Genomic DNA, 14,805 nt, shown 5'->3' with positions numbered 1-14,805 from the left:
CAGGTGCAATTTCCCTCTGACACCAAAACACATTATCTAAGCGATGCCCTCTCTCAAATTTGCGATACAATAATTAAGTAGTTTCGGAACCATGATATTTATCAACACAGGAAGCACCTGCCATTTTATTATAAAGTTTAATTGCACTTTAATATCTGAGGACGATCATCACCGAAGTCTGATGGTCAAACTTACCTGGCGTCATAAGAACTAACTATGAAGATAAAGGACATTTTAGACACCATTAGCCTTAATGGGGACATTGTATAAAGGGTTGACTTTTAGTTTGAGCAAACAATATCCTGTGTTTACTTTACTGATTGTATAATTTCAAGAATGAATAATTTACATTCTAGAAGTTGGGTAGACATTAATACTACAAAATTTGCTGATGAGGAAGCTTCACTTTGCCAAAAAGAAAAATGTTTTTTAGACTTTTGAATTTGCAGAGAGACCTTTCAAATTATTTTCCGTAAAATAAAAAAGGTTATCAATGTATGCAATTTCTTGATAGCCTAAATATATTACAGATTATAAAGGAAGTTGTAGTCATGCTCCCAATACCCCTATTAGTGATGCCCCTGTGCTCTTTATGTTCCAACTATTTGAAGTTGTTGACTTCAGTCTTTTAAGTATTTTGAATGTCACTAGTATCATGAGAGTGTTTTAGTTCATGTAGACTGGGTTTCCTTTCCAGACTGTATGTAAACTCCCTTGATGGACTTTCACAAGATTGGAATATGATTCATGAGCCGTCTTTTCTTTCTGTATCAACAACAAAAAAACAAAAAAAAACTTTTCAAACCATTTTCTTGTTTGCCGAAAAACTGAAATGTCATTATATGTCAAAGTTCTTGATCAATATTGTATGCCTCCTAAAAGCCCAAGACAAGACATAACATTTGTTTATCCAGATGATAAAACAACTTAGTCCCATTTAAAGGTCTATTTTGTTTTGCCCTTTAGGAGCCAGATAAATGTTTCTAAAATTGCTTATTTTGTATAAATAAATGGTCTGATCTGGTGTTATATTTCTATAATACATGTGTATACATAACAGCAACATCAATATCTAAAACAGATGATACAAATTGTGTTAAAAAGAAAAAGTTATCTAAACAATAACAATCACATTTCTCTTTTATTTTTCCATTTGAAATTTAAGTGCATGCAGCTATGTCAAAAGAGTAGTAAAGAAAGATTGCTCTCCAGAATAAATTTTATTTTTTATTATCCCACTGCCCTTGTTTGAGTGCACTTCCTGCATCTGTAAAGGTCATTATATTTGTTTACCTCAAATATATACCGGTAGGTGTATCCAGAAATAGGTTCCTGTCCTGGTGTTTCCTGTATCATACACAATACTCTAATAGAGCCATAAAGTCATTAATTCATGATAATAATTATAATAACATTGATCTGGCTAAGTAAGCCTCATCAGCATTGAAACTGCTCTCCTTGAGGGCTCAAAGGGATCCAAATGCCCTTCTGGCTTTCAACGGAACGTTTAACTGTATTCCGTAGAGAGGCTGGTGAATGTAAAGATGGAAATACTATTTTAAGCAACATGACATTTGACCCGTGACCTTTGTTTGATATGACCCCTATGCAGTGTTCATGAGGAAGATGGTGGATGAAGACAGACCTCTCTACATGTGCTTGTCCTGGACTTCAGCCACCGGCAGTAAGAGGTTTGAGCTACGAGAGAACGAGACTGGAGTTATTGAGGTACAGTACTGCATAACATGTATACACACTAGAAATAGGATATTGTCAAAATAGATATATATCACTCTATAGAGTAGTATAGACACAACTTTGTTTTTAGTTCATTTGTGGATGCTCTTTTTTTTTTTTACAGGTTATAGAGGTGAATGCAAAACTAAATCAGTAACAACAAAAATACTATACTTCTTTAATAGCAACATGTTACCAAATTTATTTATTCTCACTCAGATGTTGTAAGAAAGTATTGTCCATATAAAAATGTTTGAACTGTTTGACGAGCGTTTCTCCTCTTTGATTCTCCAGTGGGAGGCGTTCACGGTCCCGGAGCTCCAGAACTTTCTGCGGATCCTAGACAAGGAGGAGGAGGAGTACATCCAGGCGGTCCGACGCAAATACATCAAGTACCAGACTCTCCTACAGGACACTGTAGACTCCACCACCTCCACCACCACCACCCAGCAGCAGAAGCAGAGTGCTCCCATACACCAGAAGCAGATCAGTGCTTGAATGAATGAATGAAACTCATCCAGGCCAGGGAGCTGAAGAGGGATCCAGAAGGAGAACTCTCATCCTGATCCTTATCTTTCTGTAGCATCAAATGGCTTAGTTTATAGAGGCATACTGTAGATCATTCTTGGGGTGGTGATGGGGAGGTTGTATGTACTGGGTAAATAATAGTGCGAGAAAATGGTGCGGAGAAAAGGTGACTGAAAATATACATGGATAAATTCATGTCGAAATCCTTTTCTCATTCCTCAAAAAAAAAAAAAATCATACTAGGATATGGTGTAGGGTTTTAGAGGCTACAATAAAAAAGGAGAAAAGTGACAAGGACGTAGTGGCACTTTGTGGAATTTGAGATCAGACCTAACAATTGAAATGATCAAAAAGATAGTGATTAGTTAGAAATAACAAAATAAAAAATGACCAATAGAAGCAACATCAGAGTCTTGAAAGAATTCTTGATGTGATGCAGGAATTGTTGGATGGACTTGTTGAATGCCTGCTACATTTACCAATTAAAATAGATTATTAGCAGCTCTAGGTTATGTGATATGGCTCTAGTTAGTTCCTTATCGTACTCTACATAGAAAAAACCCTGCTATATATACATTGTAGGTCTCTTCTCTCTCCTTTGTGTGCCACTTGGGGTCATTGGGTAAAAAAGGAAATTAGTTTGTAGTCTTTCCCGATTGGACCACTGGATGTTTATATTTTATCTTATCTTCTTGGAATGTGGAATGATGACAAAAAGCAAGGATTATCCCGAATTCTTTAAGAACTTATGAAATTAAAAAAAGCTTAATTTTGATGGTGTGTTGGATGTAATGCTGAGACCTTCAATACAAAAAAATTGAAACCCAGTTTACTGTAAACAAAAAAGAGAAGTCAAGTCTGCTGGGGTAAACAAATCAAAACTGGATGTATTAGCTCTTAAATGGATTCAGTATTTATTAAATTGTTACTCTTTGTTAAAAAAAACGAGGGACTGTACCTTACATAGGAAAAGAAATATTGAAAACTGAAGAAAAGTTCTTTCAGAATATAGAAGGAAGGATTTTCCTTGCTTTCTGCATGCAGCTTGACTGCTTACATACTGTCATGAACTCATGATGATGTACATAAAATGTGTTGATAAACAAGATGTGCATATTCTATCACAACATATCGCAGAGACCAAAATAACATATGGTTGTGTGTACATAATGATCATCTTGTGCAGGACACAGATAACATGCCATCAAACTTGAACCAGTTAGCCCAAAGCTATCCTAAACATTCCTCTTCAAGAAACATCCACTTTAGAAGTAAGTCTCTTACTTTCCATCTGGGGAAGAAATAAGAACGGGAAGAATTCACAAAGTTTGTGATTTGAGGATACACCATAGGAATGATATTCTTTTAGATAAAGTTTGCTGTGTTAGATTGCATTCTTCTGTATCAGTATTGTGTAGAGGTATCTATGATATCGTGCTGAGTTTGCTGCTATTCATACAAAGGCATTGTGGGAGTGCATGAATGACTGCACTCAAAGCTCTGATAACCATCATTATAATCCTCATAACGTCATAGACATAGTCAGGGATTTGTTGCCTGTCACACTGAGGATTTTCATGCCAGACTGGTCACAATATGAACCCACACATTTATTGAAAGAAAAAAAAAAGAATATTGGGATTTTTATTTTTTAAAAGACCCCCTCTTTTTTAAATCTTTTTTTTTTAATCCTTGAGTGCAAGAAATAACAATATGGCAGTATCAAAAACTCTCACTTTGCCTTCATTGTGATATTAGCAGACCTCTTCTTTCACATTTTAACCAATCTGTAGTTTTTAGCACTCTGTGTACTTGCTGTGTTTGTGTGAGGAAATCAAAGCCTGTTTGATTTTTATCTGTGTGTGGAAGGCTCTTTAGGGCTCCAATGACATAATATGATTGCAATTGTGTATTGAATCTCTTGATGACTATGTGTGTTTAGGACATATTGTAAGGATTTATTTTTATATTTTGTCAGGAAAGTGCATTAACTATTATTTCTGTAAGGTTTTAGGATATACTATGTTGTATTTTTTAAGTTATTAGGAATTAAGGTACATTGACTGGAGACCAATGAGGCTTTTGTTGAGCATCAATAGCAGGGTGTCTAAACTTGAGCATAGCTAGCAGGAGAAAAGTGTTTCTTCACAATCTACTGTGATATTTTACTTCTCTAAATATCAAAATTGTTGAAGATTTGTCCTGTTGGTGCTAAGTAGGATCAAAACTATTCTTATATAGGACCAAGGCGGTAATATATTCAGGGATCTATTATGTGTTCAGACATTAGAAATATTAAGAGTTTATGTTTCAGGTTGACGTGCTTATACCTTGTATGCCTTTTCTACGAACTGTGTTCTCATTGCTACAGATCTTTAAGACATAGGTATCCATGTCATATAGTGTATGATCGGTGGATAGGCATTGTCTTTGGACTGTGCTCACTATGCCTGTGCAGCAATGGAGCAGTTTATAAGAGTATGGCAGTGGGGATAGCTCTATGTGCTGCACTCAAATCACATTGTATACGGTTGAAGATGTGTTTTGATCATCTTTTTATGGGAGGAAAAAAAAAATGTATTAATTATCTTGCCAGATGCATATCTTTGTTGATAATGCAAGGGGTTTATTTCTGAATTATATTTTGTAGTGAGTTAAGTTTATTCAGAAATTATGCTAGGATATTGATGTATTAAAACAGCAATGCAAATGGTTTAACCGTTTCTATTTAAACTTGTCTAAAGCTTTTTTAAACACAGAAACTCACTAAAAAGAAACAACATTTTGGGTTTGGTGAGATTTAGGTCACTTCAAGGAAAACATTTGCAAACCAGATAGTTGGATATGTTACAACAAAAATAGTAAATATTACATTTCTACCAACTAATATAGGAAATTCCATGCCATTTGCATTGCTGGTTTACATCATCAATTGTTTATTTTTTTTAATTTCTAAATAGTATGGTGCTTTATGATACTTATTCTCCAATCTGCATATACATGTAGAGCAATAGGAAATATCTTTTTGACCTTGATTTTGAAGAGACATCTCAATGAATATGTATGCTTGATCTTTTATTTAATGACAAATTATAGGTGACTATTTTCTCTTCTTGATTTTTATTTATGTATGTTAGGATATATAGTAAGGTTAAGTTCCAAATTGTGAGTACATTCCTTTTGTTGCGTAAACCCATTGTATATTTCATTGGGAAATAGACTAATGCCAAACTTAAAACATTACCAATATTGTTTATCCTGTAATAGCCCTTAAGGCATTAACAATCTTATGCATGCAGTCATGATCAGTTTATCCATTTTTCCTTTGACCACAGAATACTTGACAGGAGACATTGAAATGAAATGAAATAAAAAAGCTAAAATTGCACCCCAAATTCAATTTAGGTTTATGACAGAAAACAAAATCTGAACAAAATAGCAATTACAACAAAAAGGACAAATAATTTGGTAGATTTGTTTATAATGAATTATATGTGTACACAAATTAAAAGAAGAAATTGATTTTTTATGCCACCTTAAAATATTACAACTTTTCTGGATTAATTTAATATTTTTTGTGAGAGCGATCAGTATTTTTTGTGAAAAAAATCAACAATTTTTATTGGCTGAGACAACGCAAAGTTGTACAGCTGGATTAAGAGTTTATTTGATCCATTTACATCAAAAATTATAAAATTTGTTCATGCCTGTATGCTAAGATTGATTAATTTCTATTTATTGGGTGCTTTATAACTCCCAAATGCCATCCAATACTCTTCTGTCCATGTATATATAAAGGTTTGTATTCAAGTGACTTGAAATGTATAATTTTGGTTTATTTTCAGACATTGAAACCTTGTGTAATCCTTATATAAATTATATATCGAGATCCCCTTATAGATGCATACATCTCTATCATCTAGCTCCTGTTGCGAGCTCACTATCTTATATGATTTGTTAGGTCTGCTACCCCAAATATCGGTTCAGGTTTCGATTATATTGTATATCATGTTTTAAATCAGTATTAAGGAAGAATAAGTTATTCCAAAGGACTTGTGTATATGAGTATGGGGGGAGGTGGTGTGTAAAATAGGCTGTATATTTTGTAAGTACTAGGATTGATATTATATGCATGAATTTATTATGGTGATCAGGATGAAAACTTTGATGCTTTTTCTTGACGCTCTGAGCCTGAACACATGTCAGTATTGTAAACAAGTTCACCCAGTAAGGTTCATTCACACAAGATGCTGTAGACCGCCTTATAAAGAATGCTGTGGCAAAATAAAAATAATAACTCTTTGTGAAAGATGGCAAATGGACACAGGAAAAAAAAACTTTGAAATATAAGCATACACGTCCATCAGTGTGTGTAAAGATGCAGAAAAATCATATAGGGACTTTTCATTTTGCTTCAGCATACTTTAAAGCAGTTTAACATGTTAGGTGTGAAAGAGGTTGAAGAGGGTTCACATATTTCTCTGAAGCAGTCGACTGTTTGAAAATGGACTGTTTTTTATTGGAAACTGGTTTATGACAGCAACTAAAAGTATTCTTTCTGTGAAGAATGGCTGATTTTTTTTCTCTGCAGCTGGTATAGATATTTTAATGTATTTTTGGTCTTTGAAGAGAGGGCACAATACATCTCTCGTCAGATTCCTCATTTTTGGTGCTGCCTTAATAGTTTGGAGCTAGAAGGACATTAATTCATATACTCCATCACACAGTTAATGCCCTTCTGGGTCTCGACTTCTAAACACATTATTTTCCGTATTGCATTAGAGCATCAGAGATTTCATTCTGACCGTCACCAGAGTGATTCATGCAGGCTAAGGTGTGTCAGTGACTCTTATTCGGGAGCTTTCTGTGCCCATGCCTCATGACATCGATGGTTCGCTTTAAACTCTTCACAAACCAAGCACATTTTGAAGAATCTGATCCATTGGTAGGTTAATCAATTCAATAGAACAATTGAAAATCCAGTTTTTCTTTAATTGGTAACAATTTATAAGAGGGATTACAAAAGATACACCCTGTGTATTGTAGCAATGGTAGATTCTGAAATGACATGGCCATTTGACAACACTCATTTATGAGCCAACCTTTGCTGAAGATGTTTATTGCTGAAATCATATGATGTCATGTTGGTATGAGATACAGAATGATTCTTGTATGTTATAGTTAATCCCTGTTTGGACCGGGACTAACTTGTTAAAAACTTCTATGCATTCTGTATAGGTACATTGTTATATAAGGACATTTTCTATCGCAATCACAAATACGTGATTACTGTAAGTAAGGTATTATCTTGTAAATAAGGTATATATAAGGAACCAGATCATTACAGGTATTGTACAGGTGTAAGATAAAAGTTGTAAAATAAGCCAAAAAGGTTCATATTACTGTAAATTTTAAGTATGAATCTGTTGTTCAACTCCTACCAAATTATCTTTATGTGAGCAAGATTTATATGAGTACTTCCAAAGAAAGTAACAAGGATGAAAATATGTTCCAAATGTGCTCTATATCTATCAAGAAATGCATGGCATACTGTATGAAAAGTGCTTGTTTGTAAGTTGTTTGTCTTGATTTTTATTAATTGGGAGGACTTTTGTGTTCTAAAACAGAATGTTGTATTTTTGTAGAAGAAAGTCTTTTCAAAGAGAGGATATAGAAAGAGGATTGGAATTGAACTGATGCAGAATTTTTGTAATTGCTTGTAAATCAGTTAAGAGAAGTAGACGGAATGGTACCAACAAGTTATAAGCAAACAAGGATGATATTTTTGGGTCTGTCTTCTGCTAAATCAGATACACGACCCATGGTCTAAAATCACATTTCACAAAACAAAAATTTAGACCTCAGTGTGACTTTCTTTGTTGAGCCCAATTTTGGGCTAATGCCTAAAACCAAGTGTCGGATTAAAATTGGATCTTTGAAATAAATATCATGTTTTTGTCTCAAGACATGTGGCATTTGGCCCATTCACACACAAGAAAAAAGTGAAATTTTAAGGTTGAATCACAATTCAGGTCCCATGTTATGTGTGCTTGTTTCCATGTTGGATATATGAAATAGATTTTCAGTATCTCACTTGTAGTGACTCGTTCTAGAGAGTGCACAGCAATAACTTCAGTGCGACTTTATCATGAACCAAATCTTACGTATGAGTGAGATGTTTAAGCCGCCAGGTCTGTTAGATGCACATGAAAAAAGGGTGAGATTCTGATCACTGTTAAAAGAAAATGATTGTTGGATTTCAAAAATTGCTCTGTGTGTGAATGGCCTATTGCTACCGATGACAAAGTCTGGTCGGTATTAAGACTTTTTGAGAGCAAAATGTCATTAGATAGAAAGGAATCTATATTAATGCTCTTTGTAAATGAGAAGTTACAATATGCTGCCAAAGAAATGGCTTTATGTGGAATGATGCAAGAGAGGATTATTGTCATGAGAAAAGTTTAGTCAGCTCTGATCTGAATTTTTAAACTTGGTTTCTTTGAACTTGGACATTGTATATTTGTATCATTGAGATAATGTGTGCTTGCAAAGATTTACAGATTATGTAATCTGTAGCAACAAAAAAAGGACTGGTTATAGTTCAAAATATGAGTGCATTTAAAAAGACGCTGAAGGATATATTGCAACAAAAATTTGATCAGATAGGATTTATAAGGTAGGAGTTCCATGCAATGTGAGAATAGAAGAACATGACAGATTCGATTTGAAGGTAGGGATAATAATTATAGGGCTTTAAGGTATTGAAGGTCTCATGAAGATGAAATCTAATTCAGTATTGTAAGAATTAGGATGATTTATGAAGGTTTGCAATTGTTGCTTTGTTTGACCCTGTATATGCAGGCACTTTATGTCATTGGTGTGTTTTCCCTCCAAGTCAGGGACAAAAATGAGAGAGCCTTTGTAATGCATGCTTGATGATAGTGATGATGATGACGATGATGATGATGGTGATGATGATGATGATGATGATGATGATGATGATGATGAAAATATACAATTAAAAAGCATGTCAACAACAACAGATTTCATTGTCTCAGAATGAGCAATGAAGGTGTTGATTGTTGATTACTAAACAACAAATCTATACATGTATATGCAAAGCAGTCTCATTTGTAAATACTACTCTGTGTTTTTATGAGTTGTCTAGTGACAAATGGCGATTCCTTGTTCCTCTCCTGTGCCCTAGAGATGGAAAATAGGAGAAAGTTGGAAAGAAAGAGGGGAGAGAAGAGGTGAGAGATAGAGAGGGAGAGAAGGGAAGGGTGAGAGGGAGGGAGTGAAGGGGAAGGGGGGGAGATAGAGAGACCGAGCACGAAGAGAAAGAAAGAGAGAGGGAGACAGAAAGAAATAGATAGCAAGAGAGGGATAGAGAGAAAGAAAGAGAGAGGGGGAGAAAGCCTGATATATGTAAAAAGGGTGACAAAGGGTATGAAACAGACAAACAAATAATTTCATTGATGCAGAGTAAACAAAAATAATATATATATATAAACAAATGAAATATAAGGGGGGGGGGAAGTCCGCCAGAGAGAAGAGAAGATTCCTTGATATTTTGGTACAGAGTAAATGCTGGTAAGGATCACGTTGGATAACAAAAGCCAGAATGTTTTCCGTGTTTATCGTGCAATACCCAGACATTGTAAAATCTCCCTTACAAGTTCAGCTTTTGAATTCAGACAAGGATTAAAAGTCGAGAGCGGTACAACGAATCGTCTTCTTTCTCTAATATTTAAATGACATGTCATAGCTTCTACACTGGCGAGGGGCGAAACAAGAAATAAGAGTCGCGAACGGTACAACGAATCGTCTTCTTTCTCTAATAAATTAATGAAGTGTTAAAGCTTCCGCCCTTTGAGCGGGAGGGGGGCAACTGAAAAAATAACTTAGTTCCTGGCCCCGGGTTTATAGGGTTAAATTTGTAGACATTGGACATTGGCATTGATATATTTGTAGGTAATATTTATTGGTGGCTAGTTTTGTCGGTAATCGGTGGTCTCTACACCCCCCCCCCCCCCACTGAAAAAGGTCTAGCGATGCCCCTGATAACAACTCAGTTTATACTCAATTTTTGCAAGTACTATACTGTTTAAGTATCAGACCACCGTCTTTGTGCATTATGCAGCAACAAAGCATATACAATGCATCGCGACGTGACAGGTCACATTTCTCTAACTTCTAACCAATCACAGTGGCGGATCCAGGGGGGCCGAAACGGCCGCGGCCCCCCCCCCCCCCCCCCCACTATTGGCGGGGCAAAAAAAAAGAAAAAAAGAGGAAGAAAAGAAGAGAAAAAAGGAAAGGAGAAGAGAAGAAAAAAGGAGAAGAGAAAAGAAAGGAGAAGAGAAAAGAAAAGAGAAAAGAAAAGAAAGAAGAGAAAAAAAAACAAAGAGAGAGAGAGAGAGAGAGAGAGAGAGAGAGAGAAAGAAAGTTGAAAATAAAATGAATAAAGCCCGGAGGGACCGAATTTGTGTTCCCAAAATCTCCACAAAAGGGTTACTTTTCACGCAAGAAAGTCCGGCCCGTAATACACAAAAATGGGAGAAGAGAAAAGTTGGATGAGAAAGGGGGAAAGACAAGGATATGGCGCTAATTGACAGTAACGACGAATAAGCAAAAACTGTAATAGGGAGATTTGAGGGGCCGGGCCGGCCGCATAAAATCTCGAGCCGCGGATTCAAAGTTAAACGTTAAAAAGAGCCCTTGCGCTACAAAGGTCATCACTCTTCAGTGAGAAATTTGAAAAGGACACCATATTTTTGATGTCTTTTAAATAGAAGCTATATACTCATATAATTTTTAATTAACGGTAGGGTCGCTTCACAACTCTTATTTTGCCCTTCATTTAAATTCAGCTCATACCGATTCGCTTGTTCGTGTATTTGAACTGTTCGTAGTAATCATGAACAGGGGCGGCAATCCTGGGCCCGATATAGAGGGACACGTCCCCCAGGAAATTTAGAAATATAGCTAGAAAGAAATATAGCGGAAAGGAGGTATGGGCTTAGGTATTTTCTAGAATGCATAATTTCAGCATTCAACATTGCAAAGTCTCGATTGGCCGCTACGCCCCGGCCCTCGCCCGATAACTCAAAACTATGATATGACGCTCCCGGCCGTGATTTATCCATGGTTGGTGTAATATAGATCTTTCTTTTTTTCCCTTTCATTTCTACTAGCCTAATTATGTGCTATCACAATCATGATTGTTTCATTTTCCCTTTAAAGCAGGCGCGTAGCCAAGGGTGGTAGGGGCAGTAAGAGGACATACATGTAGGACGAAAACGGAGCAGACAAGGAAACATTTTTGAAAATTCTGACAAGTCTAGAACGGTACAACGAATCGTCTTCTTTCTCTAATAATTAAATGAAATGTCAAAGCTTCCGCGCTTCGCTCGAGAGGGGGGCCGCAACTATATTCAGGCAAGGATTAAGAGTCGAGAATGGTACAACGAATCGTCTTCTTTTTCTAATAATTTAATGAAACGTCAAAGCTTCAGCCGCTTTGCGCGGGAAGGGGGGGGGGGGGGGGGGGGGGACTCAATTCAGACAAGGACAAAGAGTAGAAAACGGTACAACGAACCGTCTTCTTTCTCAATTATAATTTAATGAAACGTTAAGCTTCCGCGCGCAAAGCGCGGGAGGGGGGAACTGAATTCAGACAAGGATTAAGAGTCGAGAATGGAACAACGAATCGTCTTCTTTCTCCGAAATTAATGAAAGATCAAAGCTTCCGCGCTTCGCGCGGGCGATAGAAAACTGACTTCAGACAAGGATTACGGGTCGAAAATAGAACAACGAATCCTCTTCTTTCTCTAATAATTTAATGAAACATCAAAGCTTCCACGCGCTTCACGCAGGAGGGGGAAAACTGCATTCAAACAAGGATTAAGAGTTGAGAATGGTATAACGAAACGCCTTCTTTCTCTAATAATTTAAAGAAACGTTAAAGATATTACAAAGTTTTGGGAAATTTTTGAAAGTGGGTGGATAGTGATTCTTTACAATTTTTAATATGTTTGGATACCCCTGTGGATGTATTAAAAACACTGGAAATTTTAGCCCCTAAAACACTTCTGCTTTCGAGAAAATTGAATATAAAGATTTACCGGTGCTCCCGGTAAATTTTTTGATAAATTTCAAATAGCTCCTACGGCCGTACAATGGTAGCTGCGACCATGAAAATTTTAGAATATGTAGTTGTGGTATATTATTTCCGAACGAGAATAGCTAATCAGTCAATTTTAGTCAATAAACATTGTTTTTATAGCTTGATTAATATCTTGACCTTGAGAGGGAGCTATTCAACATAAAAGTGTTTATTATTTACAATTTCATAACTTTAGAGTCGATTTCGACCGCGACAACAATCACTTACTATTGTAGGATCGTATATGCTTCCAATATGTTCATTTAAACCAAATTCATGACCCCATACCAAAACTTTGTATTACCTTTAAGCGTCTGCGCGGAAGGGGGGAAACTGAATTCAGAGTCGAGAATGGAACAACGAATCATCTTCTTTCTCTAATAATTTCATGAAACCATGAAAGGTCAAAGTTTCCGCGCTTTGCGCGGAAGGGGGGCAGGCGCGATCCAGGATTTCTTAGGGGGGGGGGGCCCAAATTTGAAATTATGCGAGCCAAATATTGGTACGTAATGTTAACCAACAGTGACGTAATGCGGAGGGGGGGGGGTCGGTGCAGAGAGGGGCGAGTTTTTTCCCCACCCTCCTCCACGAAACGGGAAGCTTTGACGTTTCATTAAATTATTAAGAGAAAAGAAGACGATTCATTGTAGAGTTCTCGACTCTTAATCGTTGTCTAAATTCAGCCTCCTCCCCCTCCTGCGCGAAGCGCGGAAGCTTTGACGCTTCATTAACTATTAAAGAAAGAAGACGATTCGTTGTACCGTTTCTCGACTCTTAATCCGCGTCTGAATTTAGTTTTTCCCCCTCCCCGCGCAAAGCGTGGAAAATTTTTACGTTTTATTAAATTATTAGAGAAAGAAGACGATTCGTTGTACCGTTCTCGACTCTTAATCCTCGTCTGAATTCAGATTCCCTCCCGTCACGAGCGAAGCGCGGAAGCTTTTACGTTTCATTAAATCATTAGAGAAAGAAGACGACTCGTTGTACCGTTCTCACTCTTAATCCTCTCGTCTAAATTCAGTCCCCCCCTCCGCCTCCTGCGCGAAGCGCGGAAGCTTTGAAGTTTCATTAAAACTATTAAAGAAATAATACGATTCGTTGTAGAGTTCTCGACTCTTAATCCTCATCTGATTCAGGTCCCCCCCCCAAGCTTTTAAGTTTTATAAGATTATGAGAGAAAGAAGACGATTAATTGTAGAGTTCTCGACTCTTAATCCTTGTCTAAATTCAGCCCCCCTCCCCCTCCTGCGCGAAGCGCGGAAGCTTTTACGTTTCATTTAATCATTAGAGAAAGAAGACGATTCGTTGTACCGTTCTCGACTCTTAATTCTCGTCTGAATTCAGGTCCCCCCCCCCCTCCCGTGCGAAGCGCGGAAGCTTTTAAGTTTTCATAAGATTATGAGAGAAAGAAGACGATTGGCTGTACAGTTCTCGAATCTTAATCCTCGTCTGAATTCAGGTTCCCCCCCGCGCGGAAGCTTTTAATTTTCATTAAATCAATAGAGAAAAAAGAAGATTCGTTGTACCGTTCTCGAAAATAATCCTCGTCGGAATTTAGTTCCCCTCCAACCTCGCGCAAAACGCGGAAGCTTTACGTTTCATTAAAGATTATTATTACCGTTCTCGCCTCTGACTCCTCGTCTGAATTCAGGTTCCTCCCCCTTCGTTCCCCTCCAGCAAAGCTTTGACGTTTCATAAGATTATGAGAGAAAGAGAACGATTCACTGTACCGTTCTCGATTCTTAATCCTTGTCTGAATTTAGTCCCCCCCCCCTCCCCCTCCTGCGCGAAGCTTTGACGTTTCATTAAATTATTAGAGAAAGAAGACCATGTGTTGTACCGTTCTCTATACCTCCTAATCCTTGTCTGAATTTCAAAGATGTTCTTTGTCTGTGCTCCTTTTACTTTCTACGTCCTCTTCCAATTTGGGGGACCGCCCCCCCCCCCCCCCCCCCCCCCCCCCCCTGGCTGGCTACGCGCCTGCGGTCAGATAAACCCACATTTGATAACTTGTCCGCTCCGGAAGCTCAGGTTTTTTTTTTTTTAATACCTATTATTTTGTGACACTGGCAGGTCACTATTTGGCGTGGGGTCCAGGGGGCAGATCCCCCCAAAAGCGGGGTTTTAGAGCATTAAATTACCGTCAGATGAGCATCTAAGGGCCCCCGTAGCGCCCTAGGTGGAATCCAGGGGGCAGAGCCCCGGAAGCTTAAGGGTTTTTAGGCATTTAATCACGGTCAGATGAGCATATTTTGATGACTCATTTTTTAACACTGGCAGTTAACTATTCGTTCTTTCTTGCGCTCATTCTATTTTTTTTCCTCTTTAATATACTTTTTCAAATAAATTGGGGGGGGGGGGGGGGGGGGGGG

General features: G+C 37.3%; 1 protein-coding gene across 5 annotated transcripts in view; it reads left to right on the top strand.

The window, feature by feature from the left end:
• The window catches only part of LOC100888845 (ras association domain-containing protein 1), a 54,292-nt gene extending 44,922 nt beyond the window's left edge, over nucleotides 1-9,370 (top strand). For all 5 annotated transcript variants that reach the window (XM_003726917.3, XM_030972278.1, XM_011678548.2 and 2 more), the window contains 2 exons: nucleotides 1,613-1,728; nucleotides 2,032-9,370. In XM_003726917.3, the coding sequence (XP_003726965.1) occupies nucleotides 1,613-1,728; nucleotides 2,032-2,235 (320 nt within the window). In that variant the 3' untranslated portion in view covers nucleotides 2,236-9,370. The remainder of the gene's footprint in view (nucleotides 1-1,612; nucleotides 1,729-2,031) is intronic.
• Nucleotides 9,371-14,805: the final 5,435 nt, after the last annotated feature.

The sequence above is a fragment of the Strongylocentrotus purpuratus genome, unplaced genomic scaffold (assembly GCF_000002235.5).
Source record: "Strongylocentrotus purpuratus isolate Spur 01 unplaced genomic scaffold, Spur_5.0 spur5_scaffold_6, whole genome shotgun sequence".
Lineage (NCBI taxonomy): Eukaryota > Metazoa > Echinodermata > Echinoidea > Camarodonta > Strongylocentrotidae > Strongylocentrotus > Strongylocentrotus purpuratus.
The sequence above is the reverse complement of the archived record's forward strand: the minus strand, read 5'-3'. Positions and strand labels throughout refer to the sequence as shown.